The following is a 22539-nucleotide window of genomic DNA, read 5'->3' on the forward strand; positions in this document are numbered from 1 at the left end:
GTCATTTTTACAAATTTTCGACTAAGCAGTGGCGATTTTACAAGGAAAATGTTGGTATTTTGACCATTTTTGTCGAAATCAGAAAAACATATATATGGGAGCTACATCTAAATCTGAACCGATTGCAACCAAATTTGGCACGCATAGCTACAATGCTAATTCTACTCCCTGTGCAAAATTTCAACTAAATCGGAGTTAAAAATTGGCCTCTGTGGTCATATGAGTGTAAATCGGGCGAAAGCTAAATATGGGAGCTATATCTAAATCTGAACCGATTTCAATTAAATTTGGCAAACTTAACAACACTACTAATTGTACTCCTAGTGCAACTTTCAACAAAATTGGGGTAAAACTCTAGCTTCTGGGACCGTATTAGTCCGTATCGGGCGAAAGATATATATGGGAGCTATATCTAAATCTGAATCGATTTCAATAACATTTGGCACACTTGACAACAGTACTAATTCTTCTTCTTGTGCAAAATTTTAAGCAAATTAGGGTAAAACTCTGGCTTCTGGGGCCATATAAGTCCATATCGGGCCAAATATATATATCTGGGAGCTACATCTAAATCTGAACCGATTTCTTCCAAAATCAATAGGGTTCTATTCTGAGCCAAAACACATACTTGTGCCAAATTTGAAGTCGATTGGACTAAACTGCGACCTAGACTTTGATCACAAAAATGTGTTCACGGACAGACGGATGGACGGACATGTCTATATTGACTCAGGAGCCCACCCTGAGCATTTTTGCCAAAGAAATTTGGTACGTGGTATTTGTATATTGTCTCTAACTACCATGCAGGAATTGGTTCATATAAACCGATCGCCAGATTTAACCTCCGGTGCCTCTTGGAAGAGCAAAATTCATCTGATTCAGTTGAAATTTGGTACGTGGTGTTAATATATGGCCTCAAAGACCCATCCAAAAATTGGTCGAAATCGACACATAATTATATATAGTAATATAAACCGATCCCCAGATTTGACCTCCGGAGCCCCTTGGAAGAGCAAACTTCATCCGATTGGGTTGAAATTTGGTACGTGATGTTAGTATATGGTCTCTAACAACCATGCAGGAGTTGGTCCATATCGGTCTATAATTATATATAGCCCCCATATAAACCGTTCCCCAGATTTGACCTCCGGAGACCCTTGGAAGAGTAAAATTCACCCGATCCGGTTTAAATTTGGTACGTGGTGAAATTTGGTACATTACGCTAGTAACAACCATGCCAAAATTGGTCCATATCGGTCTATAGATGTATACATAGCTGATGGGAGCCACCGTGGTGCAATGGTTAGCATGCCCGCCTTGCATAAACAAGGTCGTGGGTTCGCTTCCTGCTTCGACCGAACTAAAAAAAAAAGTTTTTCAGCGGTGGATTATCCCACCTCAGTAATGCTGGCGACATTTCTGAGGGTTTCAAAGTTTCTCTAAGTGGTTTCACTGCAATGTGGAACACCGTTCGGACTCGGCTATAAAAAGGAGGGCCCTTGTCATTGAGCTTAACATGGAATCGGGCAGCACTCAGTGATAAGAGAAGAAGTTCACCAATGTGGTATCACAATGGACTGAATAGTCTAAGTGAGCCTGAAACATCGGGCTGCCACCTAACCTAACCTAAACCTATATATAGCTGATCCCCAAAAATAATCTACAAAAATTTTATTTCTATAGAAAATTTTGTCATCATTTTATTACTATAGAAAATTTTGTCAAAATTTTATTACTATAAAACATTTTGTCAAAATTTTATTTCTATAGAAAATTTTGTCAAAATTTTTTTTCTATAAAGGTTTCTGTCAAAATTTTATTACTATACAAAATTGGATCAAGATTTATTTCTATAGAAAATTTTGTCAAATTTTATTTATTTATTTAATGGGTCTTTTTTGTGTAATATATACACCGTATGGACTAACCTACAATTGAGAAAACGGTGTTAAGAAGTTTTAAGATACCTTGCCATCGGCAAGTGTTACCGGAACCCAAGTAATTCGATTGTTGATGACAGTCGTTAGTACAAGTTTCTAAGCAATCCACTGGGGTGGGTACATTTTTTTTTTTTTTTTTTTTTTTTTTTTGATAATAAAATTGAGTTAAACCAAATTGGTTTAATGTACAACAATTTTTTGGCGCTGACGACTGTTATTTCTTAAAATATTTAAAGAATCCCTAATATTTCGTCTCCCGGGATTCCATATTTTGAAATCCCGAATCCCGGGATTTATAAAATCGAACCCGAACGACAGCCCTAAATATTACATACCAAATGGGACAGATGAAATTCGCTCCAATTTTTGCATGGTACTCATAAAATGATTTTTTCTGTTCAATCACGAAATTAATTCATCCAATTAATTTTTTAATTGAAAAGTCTTCAATCACGAAAATGATAGTATCAATCACAGATTTAATTGGGCATAAAAAACAAATATTTGATAAAAAAATTAATTGATTTCATTTCAAAATTTGAATAAATTTTTTAATTGATTTAATTATATATTTATATTTTTAATCGGTTCATATAGCATAGCCTTGTGTTGGATTTCTTTTTACTCGAAGTCTATAGATATATACATCCATACAGACTAATATGTACATTATTACATATCTATTTAGATGTAAAATAATATTTCTTTTTAACGATTCTCGGAAACTTTCGTCACTTTTTAATGTAAAATAGTGTGAAATGTGAAACTCTGTCATTGTTCAGTAAATTGACCCATTCTAATATTCAAGAAGATAAATGCATTTGTTCGCAATTCTTCAAGAGTGCCGTAAAATACATAAGTTGAAGCACTACGAAAATATTTTTGGGATGACATTTGTAGAATTTTTTTAAGACAGCCATCTGAATAGTTTGTTTCTATATTCAAGGGTAATTTAATATCCTCGTAATAATTTATGATAGATATTATTTGATCTAAATTATATGTTTCTACTATATCAACTTATTTAAAAAAAAAAATTAGAAAACACCTAAAAAATGTATAAAGGATGATATTCAACTTTCAGATATTCAAAAAGTAAAATCGGTCTATATATTTCCTATGTTACAAACGATGTGGAAAGGCTTGAGTACATTGTTTTGGAAGCTCAAGGTAACATAATTATTTTTGTTAAACCGAATTAGCTCCCTTTATGAGCTTACGATTCTCTTTATACTAAATAGTGAATAATTCCATCTATGCTTTTGCACTGATGCAATTCTAATAATTCACTAATAAAAGCAAAACCGAGTTTCCCATTTTTCGAATTTCTAGTTCTCCATTCCCTCAATTGCAATCCCCCGTTGGCAGTAGAGACAGTTGCTTGATTGCCTCCAGAATAAGTAGATATATTTCTTTAAATTGCTTCTCCTTTGGTGTATACTATGTGTTCGTATAAGTTTAGCCTTAAGTTTTGTACAATTCTTCATGTGCTACATGCGTGGAAAACTGCAATGCCATATAGATCCCCACAGCAGCTGGTAAAGCTACAGTATCTGGTGTCACATACCTCTTGAAACTTTTGGCCCATACTGTACTGTACAATACGGTCTCATTTGTTCTCCTTCGACTACTTTTTCACTGTTTCTAATGCAATCAATTTCTTTCAACGCTCCATCTTAAGCTTAAGGACATTGCATTCAATCTTATCTCAGGTCCATGGGGGAATGGTTAGGTGGCTGTTGTTGAAGGCCTTTACTAAAGAATTTCTTTATATCGTAGTCGGTATTAAAGTGAAGTGAAGTTTTGTTAATTTCCAATAAGCGAAATGTGTTAATGGGTGACACAAAGAAATCGATTTTGAACTTTGTGAAAATTGCAAAAATTTACTAATCGATTTTTTATAAAGAATGGTAAAACCTTTCGGACGTTTTGAACTTTCAACAGGCTCCGTAAACACTGTTGGATTGTAACTAACATATGCAGAATTTTAAATGTTTTAATGATTTTAACACGGGAGCCACCGTGGTGCAATGGTGAGCATGCCAGCCTTGCATATACACGAACATCAAAAAGTTTTTCAGCGTTGGATTATCCCACCTCAGTAATGCTGGTGACATTTCTGAGGGTTTCAAAGCTTCTCAAAGTGGTTTCACTGCAATGTGGAACGCCGTTCGGACTCGGCTATAAAAAGGAGGTCCCTTGTCATTGAGCTTAACATGGAATCGGGCAGCACTCAGTGATAAGAGAGAAGTTCACCAATGTGGTATCACAATGAATGACTGAATAGTCTAAGTGAGCCTGATACATCGGGCTGCCACCTAACCTAACGATTTTAACTTGTGCAACAAAGGGAAAGTTACTACTTCTAAAAAAAAAAGAAGAACTTACTCACAATGGACTTTGATAGTACATGAAAGTTAAAATATTACATTTAAAGAAAATTTTTACAGCATTTGACATTTCTATAGAACATGATGTCAAAATTTTATTCATTTTATTCCTATAGAAAATTTTATCAAAATTTTATTTCTTTAGAAAATGTTGTCAAAATTTTATTTCTGTAGAAAAATTTTGGTGACAATTTTATTTCTTTAGAAATTATGGTCAAAATTGTATTTTTATGGATATAAAAATTTTGTCAAAATTTTATATATATAGGAAATTTTTTCAAAATTATATGTCTATAGAAAATTATATTAAAATTGTATTTCCATAGAATATTTCATCAAAATTATATATCTATAGAAAAATTTGTCAAAATTTTATTTTTAGAGATAATTTTGTCAAAATTTTATTTCTAATGAAAAATTTGTCGAAATTCAAATCAAAATTTTATTTATATAGAAATTTTATTTATATATTATTTATAAGAAAATTCTAATAAAATTTTAGTTCTATAGACAATTTTATCACAATTGTATTTTTATTTATTGTATTTCTATGAAAAATATTGTAAACATTTTTTTCAATAGATGATTTTCAAAATTGTATTTATATAGAAAATTTTGTCAAAATTTTATTTCTATAGACACTTTGTCCAAATTTTAATTCTATAAAAAATGTTGCCAACATTTTATTTCTGCAGAGAATTTTGTCAATATTTTATTTCTATAGAAATTATGGTGAAAATTGTATTTCTATGGAAATTTTGTCAAGATTTTATATTTATAGGTTATTTTTTCAAAATGTTGTTTCAATAAAAAATTTTGTCAAAATTTTATTTCTATGGAAATTGGGGAAAATTTTTATTAAAAAATTGTTTTTACGGATTTTTTTAAATCTTTTTTTTATAGAAAATTTTGTCAACATTTTATCTCTATGGAAATTGTGGTAAAATTTTATTTCTATAAAAATTATGGTTAAATTTTTTTCTATAGAAATTATAGTCAAAATTGTATTTCTGTACAAATTTGTGTCAAAATTTTATATCTAAATGTTACTTAAATTTTAGTTCTATAGACAATTTTATCACAATTGTATTTCTATTTAAAATCTTGTTGAAATTTGATTTCTATAGAAAATTTTGTCAAAATTTTATTTCGATGAAAAATATTGTAAAAAAAATTTTTTCTGTGGATGTTTTTGTTGAAATTTGATTTCTATAGAAAATTTTGTCAAAATTTTATTTCGATGAAAAATATTGTAAAAAAAATTTTTTCTGTGGATGTTTTTCAAAATTGTATTTCCATAAAAAAATGTTGTCAAAATTTTATTTCTGCAGAGAATTTTGTCAATATTTTATTTCTATAGAAAAATTTTGGTGAACATTTTATTTCTATAGAAATTATGGTGAAAATTGTATTTCTATGGAAATTTTGTCAACATTTTATATTTATAGGTAATTTTTTTAAAATGTCTTTTCTATAAAAAAATTTTGTCAAAATTTTATTTCTATAAAAAGTTTTGTCAATATTTTATTGTGTCAAAATTTTATTTCTATAGAAAAATTTTGGTGAAAATTTTATTTCTATGGAAATTATGGTCAAAATTCTATTTTTATGGATATAAAAATTTTGTCAAAATTTTATATATATAGGAAATTTTTTCAAAATTATATGTCTATAGAAAATCTTATTAAAATTGTATTTCCATAGAATATTTCATCAAAATTATACATCTATAGAAAAATTTGTCAAAATTTTATTTCTAGATATAATTTTGTAAAAATTTTATTTCTAATGAAAAATTTGTAGAAATTTTAATCAAAATTGTATTTATAAGAAAATTTTACTAAAATTTTAGTTCTATAGACAATTTTATCACAATTGTATTTTTATTTAAAATTTTATTTCTATAGAAAATTTTGTCAATTGTATTTCTATGAAAAATATTGTAAAAATTTTTTTCAATAGATGTTTTTCAAAATTGTATTTCTATAGAAAATTTTGTCAAAATTTTATTTCTATAAAAAATGTTGTCAAAATTTTATTTCTATAGACACTTTGTCCAAATTTTATATCTATAAAAAATTTTGTCAACATTTTATTTCTGCAGAGAATTTTGTCAATATTTTATTTCTATAGAAAAATGTTGGTGAAAATTTTATTTCTATAGAAATTATGGTGAAAATTGTATTTCTATGGAAATTTTGTCAACATTTTATATTTAAAGGTTATTTTTTCAAAATGTTGTTTCTATAAAAAAATTTCAATTCAAAATTTTATGTCTATAAAAAATGTTGTCAAATTTTTATATCTATAGGAAATTTTTTCAAAATGTTGTTTGAATAAAAAATTTTGTCAACATTTTATTTCTATGGGAATTGGGGAAATATATATATATGTTGTCTATTAACCCAAAAAAAGTTTATTTGGATCCAAAGATATTGACCTTCTCTTAAGGATTTTGGTATTGATTCCGAGCCAAAGATGCGGCTTCTTTAAAATAAAGAAATTTTTTAGCGATCTATCTGGCTTTAAATCTAGGACAAATACAATTAAAATACGGGTACAGATCTCATTTATCAAATTTTCATTCTCTTTTCGCGGTTTATTAATAAAGGTACTCATGTACAAACAAATGTCAGTTTAAAAATCCAAATTATAATGGATACTTCAAAGTAAAAAATGTTTTCTTAATTCCAAAAATACTTTAAACAAAAGACGCTAAATCCTCAAAATAAGTCTTAACCTATATTTGAAGCGTTTTTATATTAAATCCAAAGTTTCAATATTTCAGTTAATTTAAAGACATTTTTTTAAAATCAAAAATGTGTTTCTTTACTTCGTAAATAACTTAGCCTTAGTTCAAAGACATGGGACTTTAACGGAGGGACGCAAATTTTCAAAATTTGTGACCTAAATTTAATGAAAAAAACTTTTAATGAAAAGATTATAAACTTTATTTTAATTAAAATTTCATTATTTTAAAGAAATTTGTTCTTAATATTTTGTAAATTTCGCATCCTAAGATTTAGGTTGCGTAATCTTTAATATCACGTAAATATTTTAGTCAGTGTAGGAAATGCAAATACCTCTTAGATGAAGAGAAATGTATTGTAATAGAGTTGTATTTACTGTGTCCGTAAGTCAAATCTAGGGGGTCGGTTTATATAGGGGCTATTCCTAAAGGTGGTCCGATATGATCCATTTTCGATAACATCGTACCTACATTAACAACAACTATTTGTACTAAGTTTCAGTTCGGTAGCTTATTTGTTCGTCAGTTAGCGAGATATCGGCAAACGAACGGAAGCCTATATTTCGATGTATTACAAAGTTAATATACCCTCCAACCTATGGTGGAGGATATGAAAACCAAAAATTAGAATTAGAATTTTTCCAAAATTTAAAAAAACAAAATTTTCACTTTTTCAAATTATGGAAAAATTCAAAGAAAATTTTTAAAACTCCACACATTCTAAACAACATTTTTGCGTCAAAAAATATTACACGTTCCCCACTCTTGAAACAAGTTTGAGTTGATCTTATTCATTTCCTTTGTGTAGAATTGGGCCTAAGTCTTTGAGTCCACCTATCATGATATCGATGGCCTAGGAACTTTCCCTTTTTACTGAAACCTATATCTTCCGCATTAAGGCCATCTGGCTTAGGGATATGTCACCCCCCATCAAACTTCACACCCATCCACGTATGTTTCTTAAAAAAAGAGAAATTTTTCAGTTAGCTATCATTGTGCACCCAAGGAGAAATAAACTTTCCATTCCTTTCGCCCAAGTGGAAACACAAAGAACTAAAGTGAAGGGAGAGAGAGAGGGAACGAAAAGTGCTCGAAACGAAGAAAAAACTAAGTAAACGTAATAGAAATTGATTGCTTAGATTATGTGTCTAAGTGTTTTCCTATATTGAGGCAAATAAATAAATGGAGTGTGTGCCGAACCGAAACGAAACGTTGCGTAGGAGCTCTTCCATGAATGGAGGGCTTACTTCAGCTGTCATGGTCGTCCTGCATTCTCAGCATTCCACAATGTTGGTTAAATGGGATAGAAGGTGTTTACCTGCGCATTTTGTTTACATTACATTTCATTTGTCAAAGTTATTTACGAAGTATATTTGAAATGTTGATAGTATTATTTTAAATGTGGCCATATGTGCTCGAATACCAAGTGATATTGAATTTAAGTAAACATTTATCTCAAATAGTTGGAAATAGTATGAAACGATAAAATAAGGAAAGCAGATAATGGTTATTTTATATTATATTGTAAATAAAATATTAACAATTTCTAGCATACGAGATTTTGAATTTCAAAAGATGAAGCGGATGACTTGTGCTATTGAAGGCGACCATCTTGATCGTCAAAAAACTCCTGAATTGACTGAGAAAATTAACCTCAGTATAATGATAGTCGTTTTCCACCTTCAATAAACAAGCTCAGAAGAAAAAGGAAAACGCTTTCAAATAGCTCCCCAACATCGTGCCCACCGCACGTGTATGCAAAAAGCGAGTTTTTTTTATCGAAAAGTGATGTCTGTACATCAATGTGAAATAAACAAAGGAGAGGCACCGAAGTCTAAGCAGACACTCCAAATTCAAGAGTCTCTTGATCTTTAACCAGAAATGACCACGATTTAGCCTTGGTGGAAATAGGAAGACATGTAGCAGTGGGAAATGCTCGAACGAAACTCCAGTTTCAACATGGAGTTCTAAATTGCCTGAACCGTAGCCATCAGTCATGTGATGGCTAGGAGCTCGAGTATGAGGTTACTCAATGTCCCGGATCATCTCTCCCAAACAGCGCTATGAATATAGACCCCATGAAAGTTAGACCAAAAACCTAAATGAAAATCTAATACTATACCAAACAAACATTGAAAACAAAGCACAATCCCAAGATGCTACGAATGTGGACCCCATGAAAATTAGAACCAAAACCTAAATGAAGTGGGGCCCAGGGGTTTAAGACTTTTCCTATGGATAGAGTCCAAAGTGAGCTAACGCGATTCTCAAGAGTAACACACATTCTCAAGAGTAACACACATTTATTTGTTTTAGGGTTCATTTTCACACGGTATTTTCAATTAAAAGAAAAAAAAATAAGCCCTAATTTCATTTTGGGGTCGATCTTCATGCTTCTGTTATATTTTGTTTTGCTCATATTCGTTCAACCTAAAGTTGTGGGCTTGTTTCATTTGGGTTGTTTGGGATCATTTACCTAGGTCCCATTTTCATACCACCCAATCCCAAAAAACTGGGGGTTATTTACATAAAACAAACGAGTTCCAAAAATAAAATGAAGTCACTCCCCAAAAAACATAAATTTGGGGAGTGTTGTTTTTATACCCTCCACCATAGGATGGGGGTATATTAACTTTGCCATTCCGTTTGTATCGCATCGAAATATTGCTCTAAGACCCCATAAAGTATATATATTCTGGGTCGTGGTGAAATTCTGAATCGATCTGAGCATGTCCGTCCGTCCGTCCGTCTGTTGAAATCACGTTAACTTCCGAACGAAACAAGCTATCGACTTGAAACTTGGCACAAGTAGTTGTTATTGATGTAGGTCGGATGGTATTGTAAATAGGCCATATCGGTCCACTTTTACGTATAGCCCCCATATAAACGGACCCCCAAATTTCATCCGATCCAGCTGAAATTTGGTACATGGTGTCACCATGTGATCTCTAAAAACCATGCAAAAATTGGTCTATATCGGTCCACTTTTACGTATAGCCCCCATATAAACGGACCCCCAAATTTGGCATGCGATTGCTCTAAGAGAACCAAATTTCATCCGATCCGGCTGAAATTTGGTACATGGTGTAAGTATATGGTCCCTAATAACCATGCAAAAATTGGTCCACATCGGTCTATAATTATATATAGCCCCCATATAAACCGATCCCCCGATTTGGCTTGTGGAGCCTCTAAGAGAATCAAATTTCATCCGATCCGGCTGAAATTTTGATACATGGTGTTGGTATATGTTCTCTAATGACCATGTAAAAATTGGTCCACATCGGCCCATAATTATATATAGCCCCCATATAAACCGATCCCCAGATTTGACATCCGGAACCTCTTAGAGGAGCAAAAGTCATCCGATCCGATTGAAATTTGGTCCGTGGTGTTAGTATAATGTCTCTAACAACCGTGCCAAAATTGGTCCATATCGGTCCATAATTATATATAGCCCCATATAAATCGATCCCCAGATTTTCGGTCTATAGTTATATATAGGCGATCCCCAATCACACAAAAATTGGTCCTTATCGGTTCATAATCATGGTTGCCACTCGAGTCAAAAATAATCTTTAAACATTTTATTTTTATAGAAAACATTGTCAAAATGTTATTTTTATAGAAAATTTTTGTCAAAATTTTATTTCTATAGAAAATTTTATCCAAATTTTATTTCTATAGAACATTTTTTCCAAATTTTACTTCTATAGAAAATGTTGTCAAAATTTTATTTTGTGAAAATTTTATTTCTATAGCAACTTTAAACTTAAATATATACGTATTTAATCGGCCTTTTTTAGTTTAATATATACCACGTGTGGACTATATATTACGGTGTTAGGAAGTTTTAAGATACCTTGCCATCGGCAAGTGTTCAGCAACCCAAGTAATTCGATTGTGGATGTCAGTCTTCAGTAGAAGTTTCTACGCAATCCATGGTGGAGGGTACATAAGCTTCGGCCTGGCCGAACTTACGGCCGTATATACTTGTTTCTACATATTTTTTATACCCTACACCATAGGATGGGGGTATATTAACTTTGTCATTCCGTTTGTAACACATCGAAATATTGCTCTAAGACCTCATAAAGTATATATATTCTGGGTCGTGGTGAAATTCTGAGTCGATCTGAGCATATCTGTCCGTCTGTTTGTTGAAATCACCCTAACTTCCGAACGAAACAAGCTATCGACTTGAAACTTGGCACAAGTAGTTTTTATTGATGTAGGTCGGATGGTATTGCAAATTGGCCATATCGGTCCACTTTTACGTATAGCCCCCATATAAACGGACCCCCAAATTTAGCTTGCGGATCCTCTAAGAGAAACAAGTTTCATCCGATCTGGTGTAATTTGGTGTTACATGGTGTTCCATATCGGTCTATAACTATATATAGCCCCCATTTAAACCGATCCCCCGATTTGGCTTGCGGAGCCTCTAAGAGAAGCAAATTTCATCTTATCCGGTTGAAATTTGGTACATGGTGTGTATATGGTTTCTAACAACTATGCAAAAATTGGTCCACATCGGTCAATAATTATATATGGCACCCATATAAACCGATCCTCCGATTTGGCTTACGGAGCCTCTAAGAGAAGCAAATTTCATCCGATCCGTCCATAATTATATATAACCCTAATATAAACCGATCACCAGATTTGACCTCCGGAGCCTCTTGGAAGACCAAAATTCATCTGATTCAGTTGAAAATTAGTACGTGGTGTTCATATATGGCCTCAAACTCCCATGCAAAAATTGGTCGAAATCGGCCCATAATTATATATAGCCCCCATATAAACCTGTCTCCAGATTTGACCTCTGGTGCCTTTTGGAGAAGCAAAATTCATCCGATCTGGTTAAAATTTGGTACGTGGTGGTAGTATATGATACTTAACAGCAATGCCAAAAGTGGTCCATATGAGTCCATAATCATATATAGCCCATTATAAACCGATTCCGAGGTTTGCTTTTGGAGCGTTTTGGAGGAGCAAATTTCATCCGAGTCAGTTGAAATTTGGTACATTGTGCTAGTATATGGTCGTTAACAACCATGCGTAACTAGGTCCATATCGGTCTATAGTTATATATAGCCCTCAGATAAATCGATCCCTAATCACACAAAAATTGGTCCATATCAAGTTCATAATTCTATATAGCCCCCATATAAGCGACCCCCATATTTCAATTCTGGCTCTCTACGTATCTTGCAAAAGTCCATATCGATCCGTAGTTACCTATACATACCTTTTTTGTCTAATATATACCATGTATGGACTAACCCACAATTTAGAAAACGATGTTAAGAAGTTTTAAGATACCACAACCCAAGTAATTCGATTGTGGATGACAGTCTTTCGTTGAAGTTTCTACGCAATCCATGGCGGTGGGTACATAAGATTCGGCCTGGCCGAACTTACGGACGTATATACTTGTTTAATTTAGATTTTAGGGCTAATTTTCATGTGGCTCATATTTATACAGCCCTTCAAAATCGGGCTTAACAGCTAATTCACAACCAGAAAAAGGTAAACTGGATAAAACTTGCAGCATCTAGATGATCAATAAGTCAAATTGGAGTGCTGATATGTAATGCAACAAAGTAATTATGGTTTTTAATTGTATTGTTTAGAAGAAAAAAGTGTCGGAAATATAGTCAAATTTTAGAATCTGCATAGATTTCTGCGAATTGACTACTTTTGGCTCAAATTAACGTCTTCAGTCGTCCCGGTGAACAGCCGTAGTGAATTGATCGACACCTTGCTATTTTTTGGTACCAAACTTACCCTCCAATATGAACCAGGTATCCAGCGAAAATGTTTGTCTGTCCAGGGCTTCTGTACTGTTTTTAGGACATTTTTCCTATAATATTCGTAATTTATTTCAACCCCACGGTCGATGGATACCATCCAACAACAACCATCGGCCGTTATGGCTCTTGAGTTTTGGTGACCAAGGTGTAAATTTTCAGCCGACCTCCTTGGTAAGTAAAACTGATAATTTTGGTTGTTCAAATACTTTTTAATTTGGAATGGGTTCTGATTGGGGAAAAGAAAATTCGGTAACTGGCCATTTTCGTGCAAACAAAGCAATTTCTGGGATCATCTGGTCTAATTTTCTTCACTCCAAAATGCCTTGGCTTTTGGGGATTTTTGTGGCCATTGTGCGGTAGAAATGATGCGAGGAAAATAAATCCTGTCGGAATGTCCATGACCTGCGGCCAACAATGGCTTATTGTTGGTTGACGCGGGTTTATTGCGATGGTGGAAAGACCTGTCTTAGGGCGTTTTCGTTTCGCAAAAAATATGTTACCTTGGTGTTACACTACTTTTTCCCTCATTGTATTTGCGCCCAAATGATAGTGTCATTCCAAAGTTATTATTAATTCATAACATTTTGAGGGATACAGGATCCAAAATTTATGACAGTGTCCTTCGTATATGACAATCAATTACGAGAATGTTGCACCGTTTTTCCCAATCGAAATCGCCATTAATCTCACAGTCGATGAATAGCGGGAAACCATCATCGGTTGTTAAGACATTCCACATTACCATCGCCGGCGCTTAAGTTCTGGTGGCCAATCGAAGGTGTAAATTTTCAGCTGACCTCTTTGTAAAGTACGCCCGATTATTTTGCACAATTTGGAATTGCTTCTCATCGGTAACTGGCAACTTTCGTGTAAGCAACGGAACTCTTTGACTCATTCTGATATATATTTTTATGCTTTTTTGGTGTCAACCTTACACTTCACAATGTCCATCGGATCGAAAGCCGAGGATATTGATGACTATTGTGCGGTGGAAATGAAGCGATAAAGTCCTGTCGGACATTTTCGAAATAATATTCGGCACGGTCGACAAATAGCGTGGTGCGGGAAGCGATCATCGCCCGTAACGGCGTTCTACTCGATTACCGTAGACGGCGCTTGAGTTCTGGTGGCCAATATGTACGCACACAGGTAATCTCTTTGGCAAGTAAACACGATCATGGGGTTTCTTTTAATTAATTTGGAATTGCTGGGCAATTCGTGCGAGCAAAGTAACTCGTTGTCCTTTTCTAGTCCAACAAAAAAATGTTTAGGTTACCGTATAGTACAGACAGACTTTTCTTCTTTTGTAATTTTGCAGTCTTTCTAACTATGCCAGCATTACTAAAATTTTGCTACATTTTCAAATGCTGTAAAATTCACTAAAATATGGACTTAAAGTGAGATTGTTTGAAACAATGTAGGAAAAATGTAATTACATTTCTAGTCACACAATCACAATATAAAATTATTAACATTATACTTGGAATTTCATAGAGAATATAAGGACCTAGTTATGAGAACATGCATATGAAAACATTAGAGTGTGCCCATTAATTAATAGAATGATAAAAACCTAAACTAATGCTCAGAGAAAAATATTGTGGTAATCTTTAAATTTTTTAAATATAAATTTTAGCAAACGACTTATGGACAAAATAAATATTTTGTGTCTCTATTTTTTTTTTTTCATAATGAAAAAATTTTATGGTTTTGGTATATGATCCATATGATATATAAAATTACCTTCCACCTTCTTTAATATTCCCATTACCCTAATATATATTTATTTAACTCACAATTTGACGTGTACCTAGTACCAGTTAATCATGATGCAAACACAATGCCATATGATCCTTTTACATCATTGTTACAGTCCTTACATATCAGTATACCAGTTGCCAGGACATAAATATCCTGTTACTGTACTCAGAAACATGTACAACATAAATGGTTAATAAAGCCTCAAGCTGTTACCTGAATGAAAAGCTCAAATACCATCAACAATTTCTTAATTACCTGTCAACAGTGAGTATGTGGCCATCTCGGACACGTATCCAGGAAACTGATTTATTTCCAAGTTGTTTCACCTGCAATGAAAAGATTTCGAAATGTAGCCAAAAGCGAATTTTAAACAAAAGTTATGATGAGAGTTATTCAAGAGTCATAAAAGTAAATGGATATAATACGGAAAGCTGTTAGTCAAAGAGAATTTTGACTTTGTCACTACTAAACACAAAACACACATACAAACACAAATAGAAGATTTTATATGAGCATATATGGAAGGTAGCCTGATATTCAAATTAAATATATTTAAATTTAAAATATATTTAATAATAGTGGTTTAAATGATATGATTAGAGAAATAAAATTGGAAAGAAAACTGGGATTATATATCATTGGAATCGAGCAGATATCGAAAAATCACGTACTCCATCAATCCCACGGCGGCGGGTTCTGTGTACCGGATTGACCCGATGGACCCCAACCATTGGCCAGCGGCTGCCACATCATTGTACGTGTTGTTTCGTCCGTCTTTTTGTGTTGGAGAAGGTGCATCCCGGGGAGCCCCCGGACCATGGTATTGTTCAGTCTGCCGAAACCTGAACCACCACCGTTCGGTTTCGGTCAGGTGTAACCGGTGCTTGGAGTGGGTGGATTACCGGAACTGCTCCGGCTTAACATCGGTGCGGGAGTATAGTCATACTGACTACGTGGCAGGATATTGTGCCAGCGATAGCAGCAGTGGGTCGTCTGACTATGCGACACTTGAGGCACTACTCCTCCCCAGCCTTGTGGAGAATTTTTCAGCTTCCCACCATCAACATGGATTCCGAAAGGTACACAGTACGACGACAGCCTTACACGCCATTTCGACACATATCAATAGGGGACTTAATCAGCCCAAGCCGTGTCATAGGACGGTCCTCGTGGCGCTTGACCTATCGAAAGCGTTCGATAGGTCAACCATGCCACATTATTCGAGGACATCGAGAACACGTCCCTACCGGCAGGAACGAAGCGTTGGGTTCTGAATTATATGTGTGGACGCCAGTCGTACGTGGAATTCAGGGACAAGAAGTCAAAACCCCGTAGAGTTTAAACAGGGAGTTCCCCAGGGCGGGGTGATATCTCCGGCACTGTTTAACCTCTACCTGTCCTCGATGCCACCCCCTCCTGACGGCGTCGAGATTGTGTCTTATGCGGACGATTGCACAATTATGGCATCCGGGCCCATTGTTGATGACATTTGCGATCGCTGATCTTACCAGTTATTTCACTGCAAGAAATTTGAGGATATCTCCCACCAAATCCTCAGCCACACTATTCACTACATGGACGGCGGAAGTACGCAGGCAGTTGAATGTCAGAGTCGATGGCGAAACAATTCCGACAACAAATTGCCCCAAGATTTTCGGGGTCACATTCGACAGCCTTTATAAGTCGTCCGCCCATGCCACTGCAATTCATGAGGATTCATGAGGATACTGTAGCTGAAGCGGTGAGAAGCTACAAGGTTAATCCTGTTCTCGGAGTCCGACCGCAGCCCATAGCACCGGAGGAGAGAGACCTCCCACGGCAGACAAGGGTAGTTTTGGCCCAACTAAGATCACGCAAGTGCAGCCGCCTCAATTCATACTTATCAGTGATTGATAGCAGCGTAGCTGACGTGTGTCAAGGCCACTTGATCCACTTGTCATCAAGGGCGACTTGACACTCGTCGCCTTTTTGTTTGCCCAGCTAAGCCTACCCGTCTCACTACCAGATCACTCTGGACACGCCCCATCCTTGTCGCAGAGTTCCTTGATCTGGCTACCAGCTGAACTACACAAGCATAGAACAAAATAGATGAAACTACATTAAAAACTGTTACAACAACAACACGTACTCCATATTAATTTAAATGCCCTCTCCCAGGTTCCCGGTACTTAGATTAGATTATGCTCTATGTTTCTTAAACATGGACGGGTTCTTCCTCTTCAATTATCGAAAACTAAAATTGGGGATTTTTTTCTAGAGACTATCCTCAAATTTTCCAGAAAATCTCAATCAAATCGGGAAACATTCTATCAAGTTTGAAAGTGCCGGGCAAAGAGGAGGCCCCATTCCCGTCCATATATCAAACAAGTAAGAAAAGTCTAAAGTCGGGCGGGGCCGACTATATTATACCTTGCACCACTTGTAGATCCACATTTTCGATACCATATCAAATCCGTCAAATATGTTGGGTGCTATATATAAACTTTATGTTCCCATATACATATATTTAAATCTGACTTGATCTGGACAAAATTTGTAAGACTTATGTATACTTAAAATTTAAGTCGGCAAATGCCATGGGGTGGAACAAAATGTTAGTAAAAAATATGGGAAACATTTTAATCTGAAGCAAATTTTAGGCAACTTTGCAGAAGTGTATTTATGATTTATCGGTCGATAGATATGTATTAGGCGTATAGGAAAATTGGATTTATTTTTACAAGTTTTCGACTTAGCAGTGTCATTTTTACAAGGAAAATATGGGTATTTTGGGCAACTTTTTCGAAATCACAAAAAACATATATATGGGAGTTATAGCTAAATCTGAACCGATTTCAACCAAATTTGGCGTGCAAAGCTACAATGTTAATTCTCCTACCTGTGCAAAATTTCACTTAAATCGGTTTACAACTTTGACCTCTGTTGTCATATGAGAGAAAATCGGGGGAAAGATATATATGGGAGATATATCTAAATCCGACCCGATTTCAACCAAATTTGGCAAACATAGCTACAATATTAATTCTACAGCCTGTGCAAAATTTAAAGCATAATTAAACAAAATTCTGGCATCTGGGGCCATAGGAGTTAATATCTGGCAAAACATATATATGGAAGCTACATCTTAATCTGAACCGATTTCAACCAAATTTGACATGCATAGCTACAATATTAATGCTACTCTCTTGTGCGGAATTTAAAGCAAATTAGGGCAAGTAATTTATGACAAAACTCTGGCTTCTGGGGCATTATAAGTGCATATCGGGCGAAAAATATATATGGGAGCTAATCTAAATTTGAACCGAATTCAACCAAATTCGGCACACTTTACGACACTATCAATTGCAATTTTTGTGTAAATCAGGCTGAAATGCTGGGTCCTGGTGCCATATTAGTAGATATCGGGCGAAAGATATATATGGGAGCTATATCTAAAACTTAACCGATTTCTTCCAAAATTAATAGGGTTCTATTCTAATACATATACATACTCGTGCCAAATACATACTCGTGCCAAATTTGAAGTCGATTGGACTTAAATTGCCTAGAGTCCAAGACTTTTATTACAAAAATGTGTTCACTGATAGACGGACAGACGGACATGGCTAGATCGACTTAGGGGCCAACCCTGAACAATATTGCCAAAGACACCATATGTCTATCGTGGCTCCTTCTGGGTGTTGCACTCGAAAAATGTGTGCGATAATTGATTCTGTCATTATTATTTTTTTTTTTCAATTTTCAAATGTTCACATGGATTTCGTTTGCTTACTGTTACAGATTCGTATTTTTGAACATTTCGGTATTTAAACTATGTGCAAAATCAAAACCAGAAAATATATAAACTTTTCCACTCTACGAGGTGGAAACAAATAAAACTAACAAAGCAATTGCAACTATTTCGAAGTAATTATGGCCAATGATTCAACAAGTTAGTCTATATATTTAATAGACTTAACTAATAGGCTTGCTAGATGGCTGAGAGAAAAAAACCAAACGAAGAGGTGAATATACAAAATCACCCATATACTCACAATAATGCTTACACTTCTCTGCTCATTCGTTTACCAACTCAAAGGCAAACACACACACTATTTAGTGTGTGTGTGTGTGGATTACTAAAACATTCCTAGCAAAATATTCACATTGCAAACTAAGTAAAGGGTGATTCTTTTGAGGTTAGGATTTTCATGCATTAGTATTTGACAGATCACGTGGGATTTCAGACATGGTGTCAAAGAGAAAGATGCTCAGTATGCTTTGACATTTCATCATGAATAGACTTACGATCTGCCACAACGTCGAATTTTCAGTGAATGGGCCCTAGAAAAGTTGGCAGAAAATCCGTTTTTTTATCGACAAATTTTGTTCAGCGATGAGGCTCATTTCTGGTTGAATGGCTACGTAAATAAGCAAAATTGCCGCATTTGGAGTGAAGAGCAACCAGAAGCCGTTCAAGAACTGCCCATGCATCCCGAAAAATGCACTGTTTGGTGTGGTTTGTACGCTGGTGGAATCATTGGACCGTATTTTTTCAAAGATGCTGTTGGACGCAACGTTACGGTGAATGGCGATCGCTATCGTTCGATGCTAACAAACTTTTTGTTGCCAAAAATGGAAGAACTGAACTTGGTTGACATGTGGTTTCAACAAGATGGCGCTACATGCCACACAGCTCGCGATTCTATGGCCATTTTGAGGGAAACTTCGGAGAACAATTCATCTCAAGAAATGGACCGGTAAGTTGGCCACCAAGATCATGCGATTTGACGCCTTTAGACTATTTTTTGTGGGGCTACGTCAAGTCTAAAGTCTACAGAAATAAGCCAGCAACTATTCCAGCTTTGGAAGACAACATTTCCGAAGAAATTCGGGCTATTCCGGCCGAAATGCTCGAAAAAGTTGCCCAAAATTGGACTTTCCGAATGGACCACCTAAGACGCAGCCGCGGTCAACATTTAAATGAAATTATCTTCAAAAAGTAAATGTCATGGACCAATCTAACGTTTCAAATAAAGAACCGATGAGATTTTGCAAATTTTATGCGTTTTTTTAAAAAAAAAAGTTATCAAGCTCTTAAAAAATCACCCTTTACTTAGAATGCGAATGTGAGTAGGTAGGTCATTGCAATACAAATACCAAATGAAACGCATTATTCGTTTGTGTGAGACTAACTTAAATGGAAAACACCCACACATATACACTCGTATAGACACTGCATGTATTAGAAACCTTTAGTCTAATGAACATTTGGCATAAATTCTAGCTACCAACACCATTTTCATTTCGCATATACAAATGAATATAAGGGAGGGTAAACATTTTTTTTGTTTTCAGTACAGGTTTGTTGAAATGTAATGTAACAAATAAAGGGCTATATTTGTTCTAATTTTTCTTTTTTATTGTTTAAAAGCAAAAAAGTGTCGTAAATAACACCAAATTTTAGAATCGAACAATTGGCTACCTATAGCGAATTATGGACTTCAAACAGCCGACAAAGACGCTGCACGAAGGTCGCTCTGTGGTATTTTGGTCCATTCTGAGCGAAGCGCCGCAAAAGTCCATCGTATTGAGATCAGGAGATTTTGTTGATCATTGTGCCATTCTAGAAATGAAGCAAGGAAGCTCGTTTTTAAGCCATTCTTGGCTGGCGCGTGCTGAGTGCGATGGTGCTAAGTCCAGTAGGAATATCCATGTTCTGTGGCCGAAATGTTTGTCTGCCGAGATCTTCTAGAACATTTTCCCGATAAAATTCGTTATTTATTTTAACCCTATGGTCAATGAGGACGAACAAGGAGCAACCATAGGCCGTTACTGCGGGCCATGCTATTACCATGGCGGCGCTTGAATTCTTCTGGCCAATCGAAAGTCAGATGACCTCTTCGTTAGTTCTTAAACTGCTCGATTTGGAATAACTTCCTAGTAGAGGAAACAGAATAAGATAACTGCCTACTTATGTGCAATCGACTTCTTGGCCCTATCCAGTCAAAATTGTTTGTGAATAGGCGATCTCTTGCAATTCTTGGAACTTAAATTACTAGTTCATCCATTTAGTGTACCCACTATCGCGATATATTCAGCTCACAAGCAATTTTTCTAGCAACCAAATAAGTTTCGTGAGCAAGTTTCTTTCGAATAAATCTAACATCTGCACAAACGAGAGGTTCAGAAATGAAAGCAACCTGAAGTTGGTTGCAATACATATCAGCTATAATGTATATGCATGATATATCAAACAGTTATCTATATAAACAAAATTTGAAATATTTTGTTGTATTCCCGAAACACATCTAGATATTGAATTTCAGTCAATCGCATAAAAATGTCGGTATCTGGCATTAAAAAAATTTAATTCGGAGCTTTGTCTATATGATGACTATAACAAAATGTTATACAAACAGGTATTTTATGAATTTAATTTCCAGCAATATGATTGAAAATGGTGGTGTCTAGAACACGGTTGCCACAGTTGATAGAATTTTACAAAAAAATGGTAGATTTTTTACTGTTTGGTAGATTGGTTGAATTATTGATGCTTTGGTAGAAGTACCACACAAAATTTACTTAGAAATAAAATTTTGACAAAATTTTCTATAGAAATAATATTTTGACAAAATTTTCTATAGAAATAAAATTTCAGACAAAATTTTCTATAAAAATAAAATTTTGACAAAATTGTCTATAGAAATAAAATGTTGACAAAATTGTCTATAGAAATAAAATGTTGACAAAATTTTCTATAAAAAAAAAATTTTGACAAAATTTTCTATAAAAATAAAATTTTGACAAAATTTTATTTAAAAATATAATTTTCTATAGAAATAAAATTTTGACAAAATATTCTATAGAAATAAAATTTTGAAAAAATTTTCTATAGAAATAAAATTTTAACACAATTTTCTATAGAAATAAAATGTTGACAAATTTTTTTATAGAAATAACATGTTGACAAAATTTTCTATAAAAATAAAATTTTGACAATATATCCTATAGAATTAAAATGTTGACAAAATCTTCTATAAAAATAAAATTTTGACAAAATTTTCTATAAAAATAAAATTTTGACAAAATTTTCTATAGAAATAAAATTTTGACAAAATATTCTATAGAAATAAAATTTTGAAAAAAAATTCTATAGAAATAGAATTTTAACACAATTTTCTATAGAAATAAAATCTTGCTAAATCAGATGGGCAGAATTCTAACACAGTTGGCAGAATTCTAACAAAAATGGTATACATTTTACTGTGTGGTGGATTGGTAGAACGCTTGATGCTTTGGCAGATTTTCCAGATATTTCTCTCGAACTAAGTGGTACTTCACAAATTTTCTATAGAAATAAAATTTTGACAAAATATTTTATAGAAGTAATATTCTTGGCATAATTTTCTATAGAAATAAAATTTTGACAATATATTCTATAGAATTAAAATATTGATAAAATTTTCTATAAAAATAAAATTTTGACAAAATTTTCTACTTGGTGGATTTTACTGTTTGGTGGATTGGTAGAACGCTTGATGCTTTGGCAGATTTTCCAGAGATTTCTCTCGAACTAAGTGGTACTTCACAAATTTTCTATAGAAATAAAATTTTGACAAAATTTTTACAATAAATTCTATAGAATTAAAATATTGACAAAATTTTCTATAAAAATAAAATTTTGACAAAATTTTCTATAATAATAAAATTTTGACAAAATTTTCTATAAAAATAAAATTTTGACAAAACTTTCTATAGAAATAAAATTTTGACAAAATATTCTATAGAAATAACATTTTGAAAAAATTTAATATAGAAATAAAATTTTGACACAATATTCTATAGAAATACAATCTTGCTAAATCAGATTGACAGAATTCTACCAAAAATGGTATACATTT

At 33.8% G+C, this 22539-nt stretch overlaps 1 protein-coding gene across 1 annotated transcript in view; it reads right to left on the reverse strand.

Moving 5' to 3' along the window:
- dpr11 (defective proboscis extension response 11) overlaps positions 1-22539 on the reverse strand; it is a 555551-nt gene that overhangs the window by 74826 nt on the left and 458186 nt on the right. Inside the window, exon 6 of the mRNA XM_075289722.1 lies at positions 14912-14982. Coding sequence (XP_075145837.1) covers positions 14912-14982 — 71 coding nt within the window. The remainder of the gene's footprint in view (positions 1-14911; positions 14983-22539) is intronic.

This window comes from Haematobia irritans, chromosome 1, assembly GCF_050003625.1.
Source record: "Haematobia irritans isolate KBUSLIRL chromosome 1, ASM5000362v1, whole genome shotgun sequence".
In the NCBI taxonomy this organism is placed as follows: Eukaryota; Metazoa; Arthropoda; class Insecta; order Diptera; family Muscidae; genus Haematobia; species Haematobia irritans.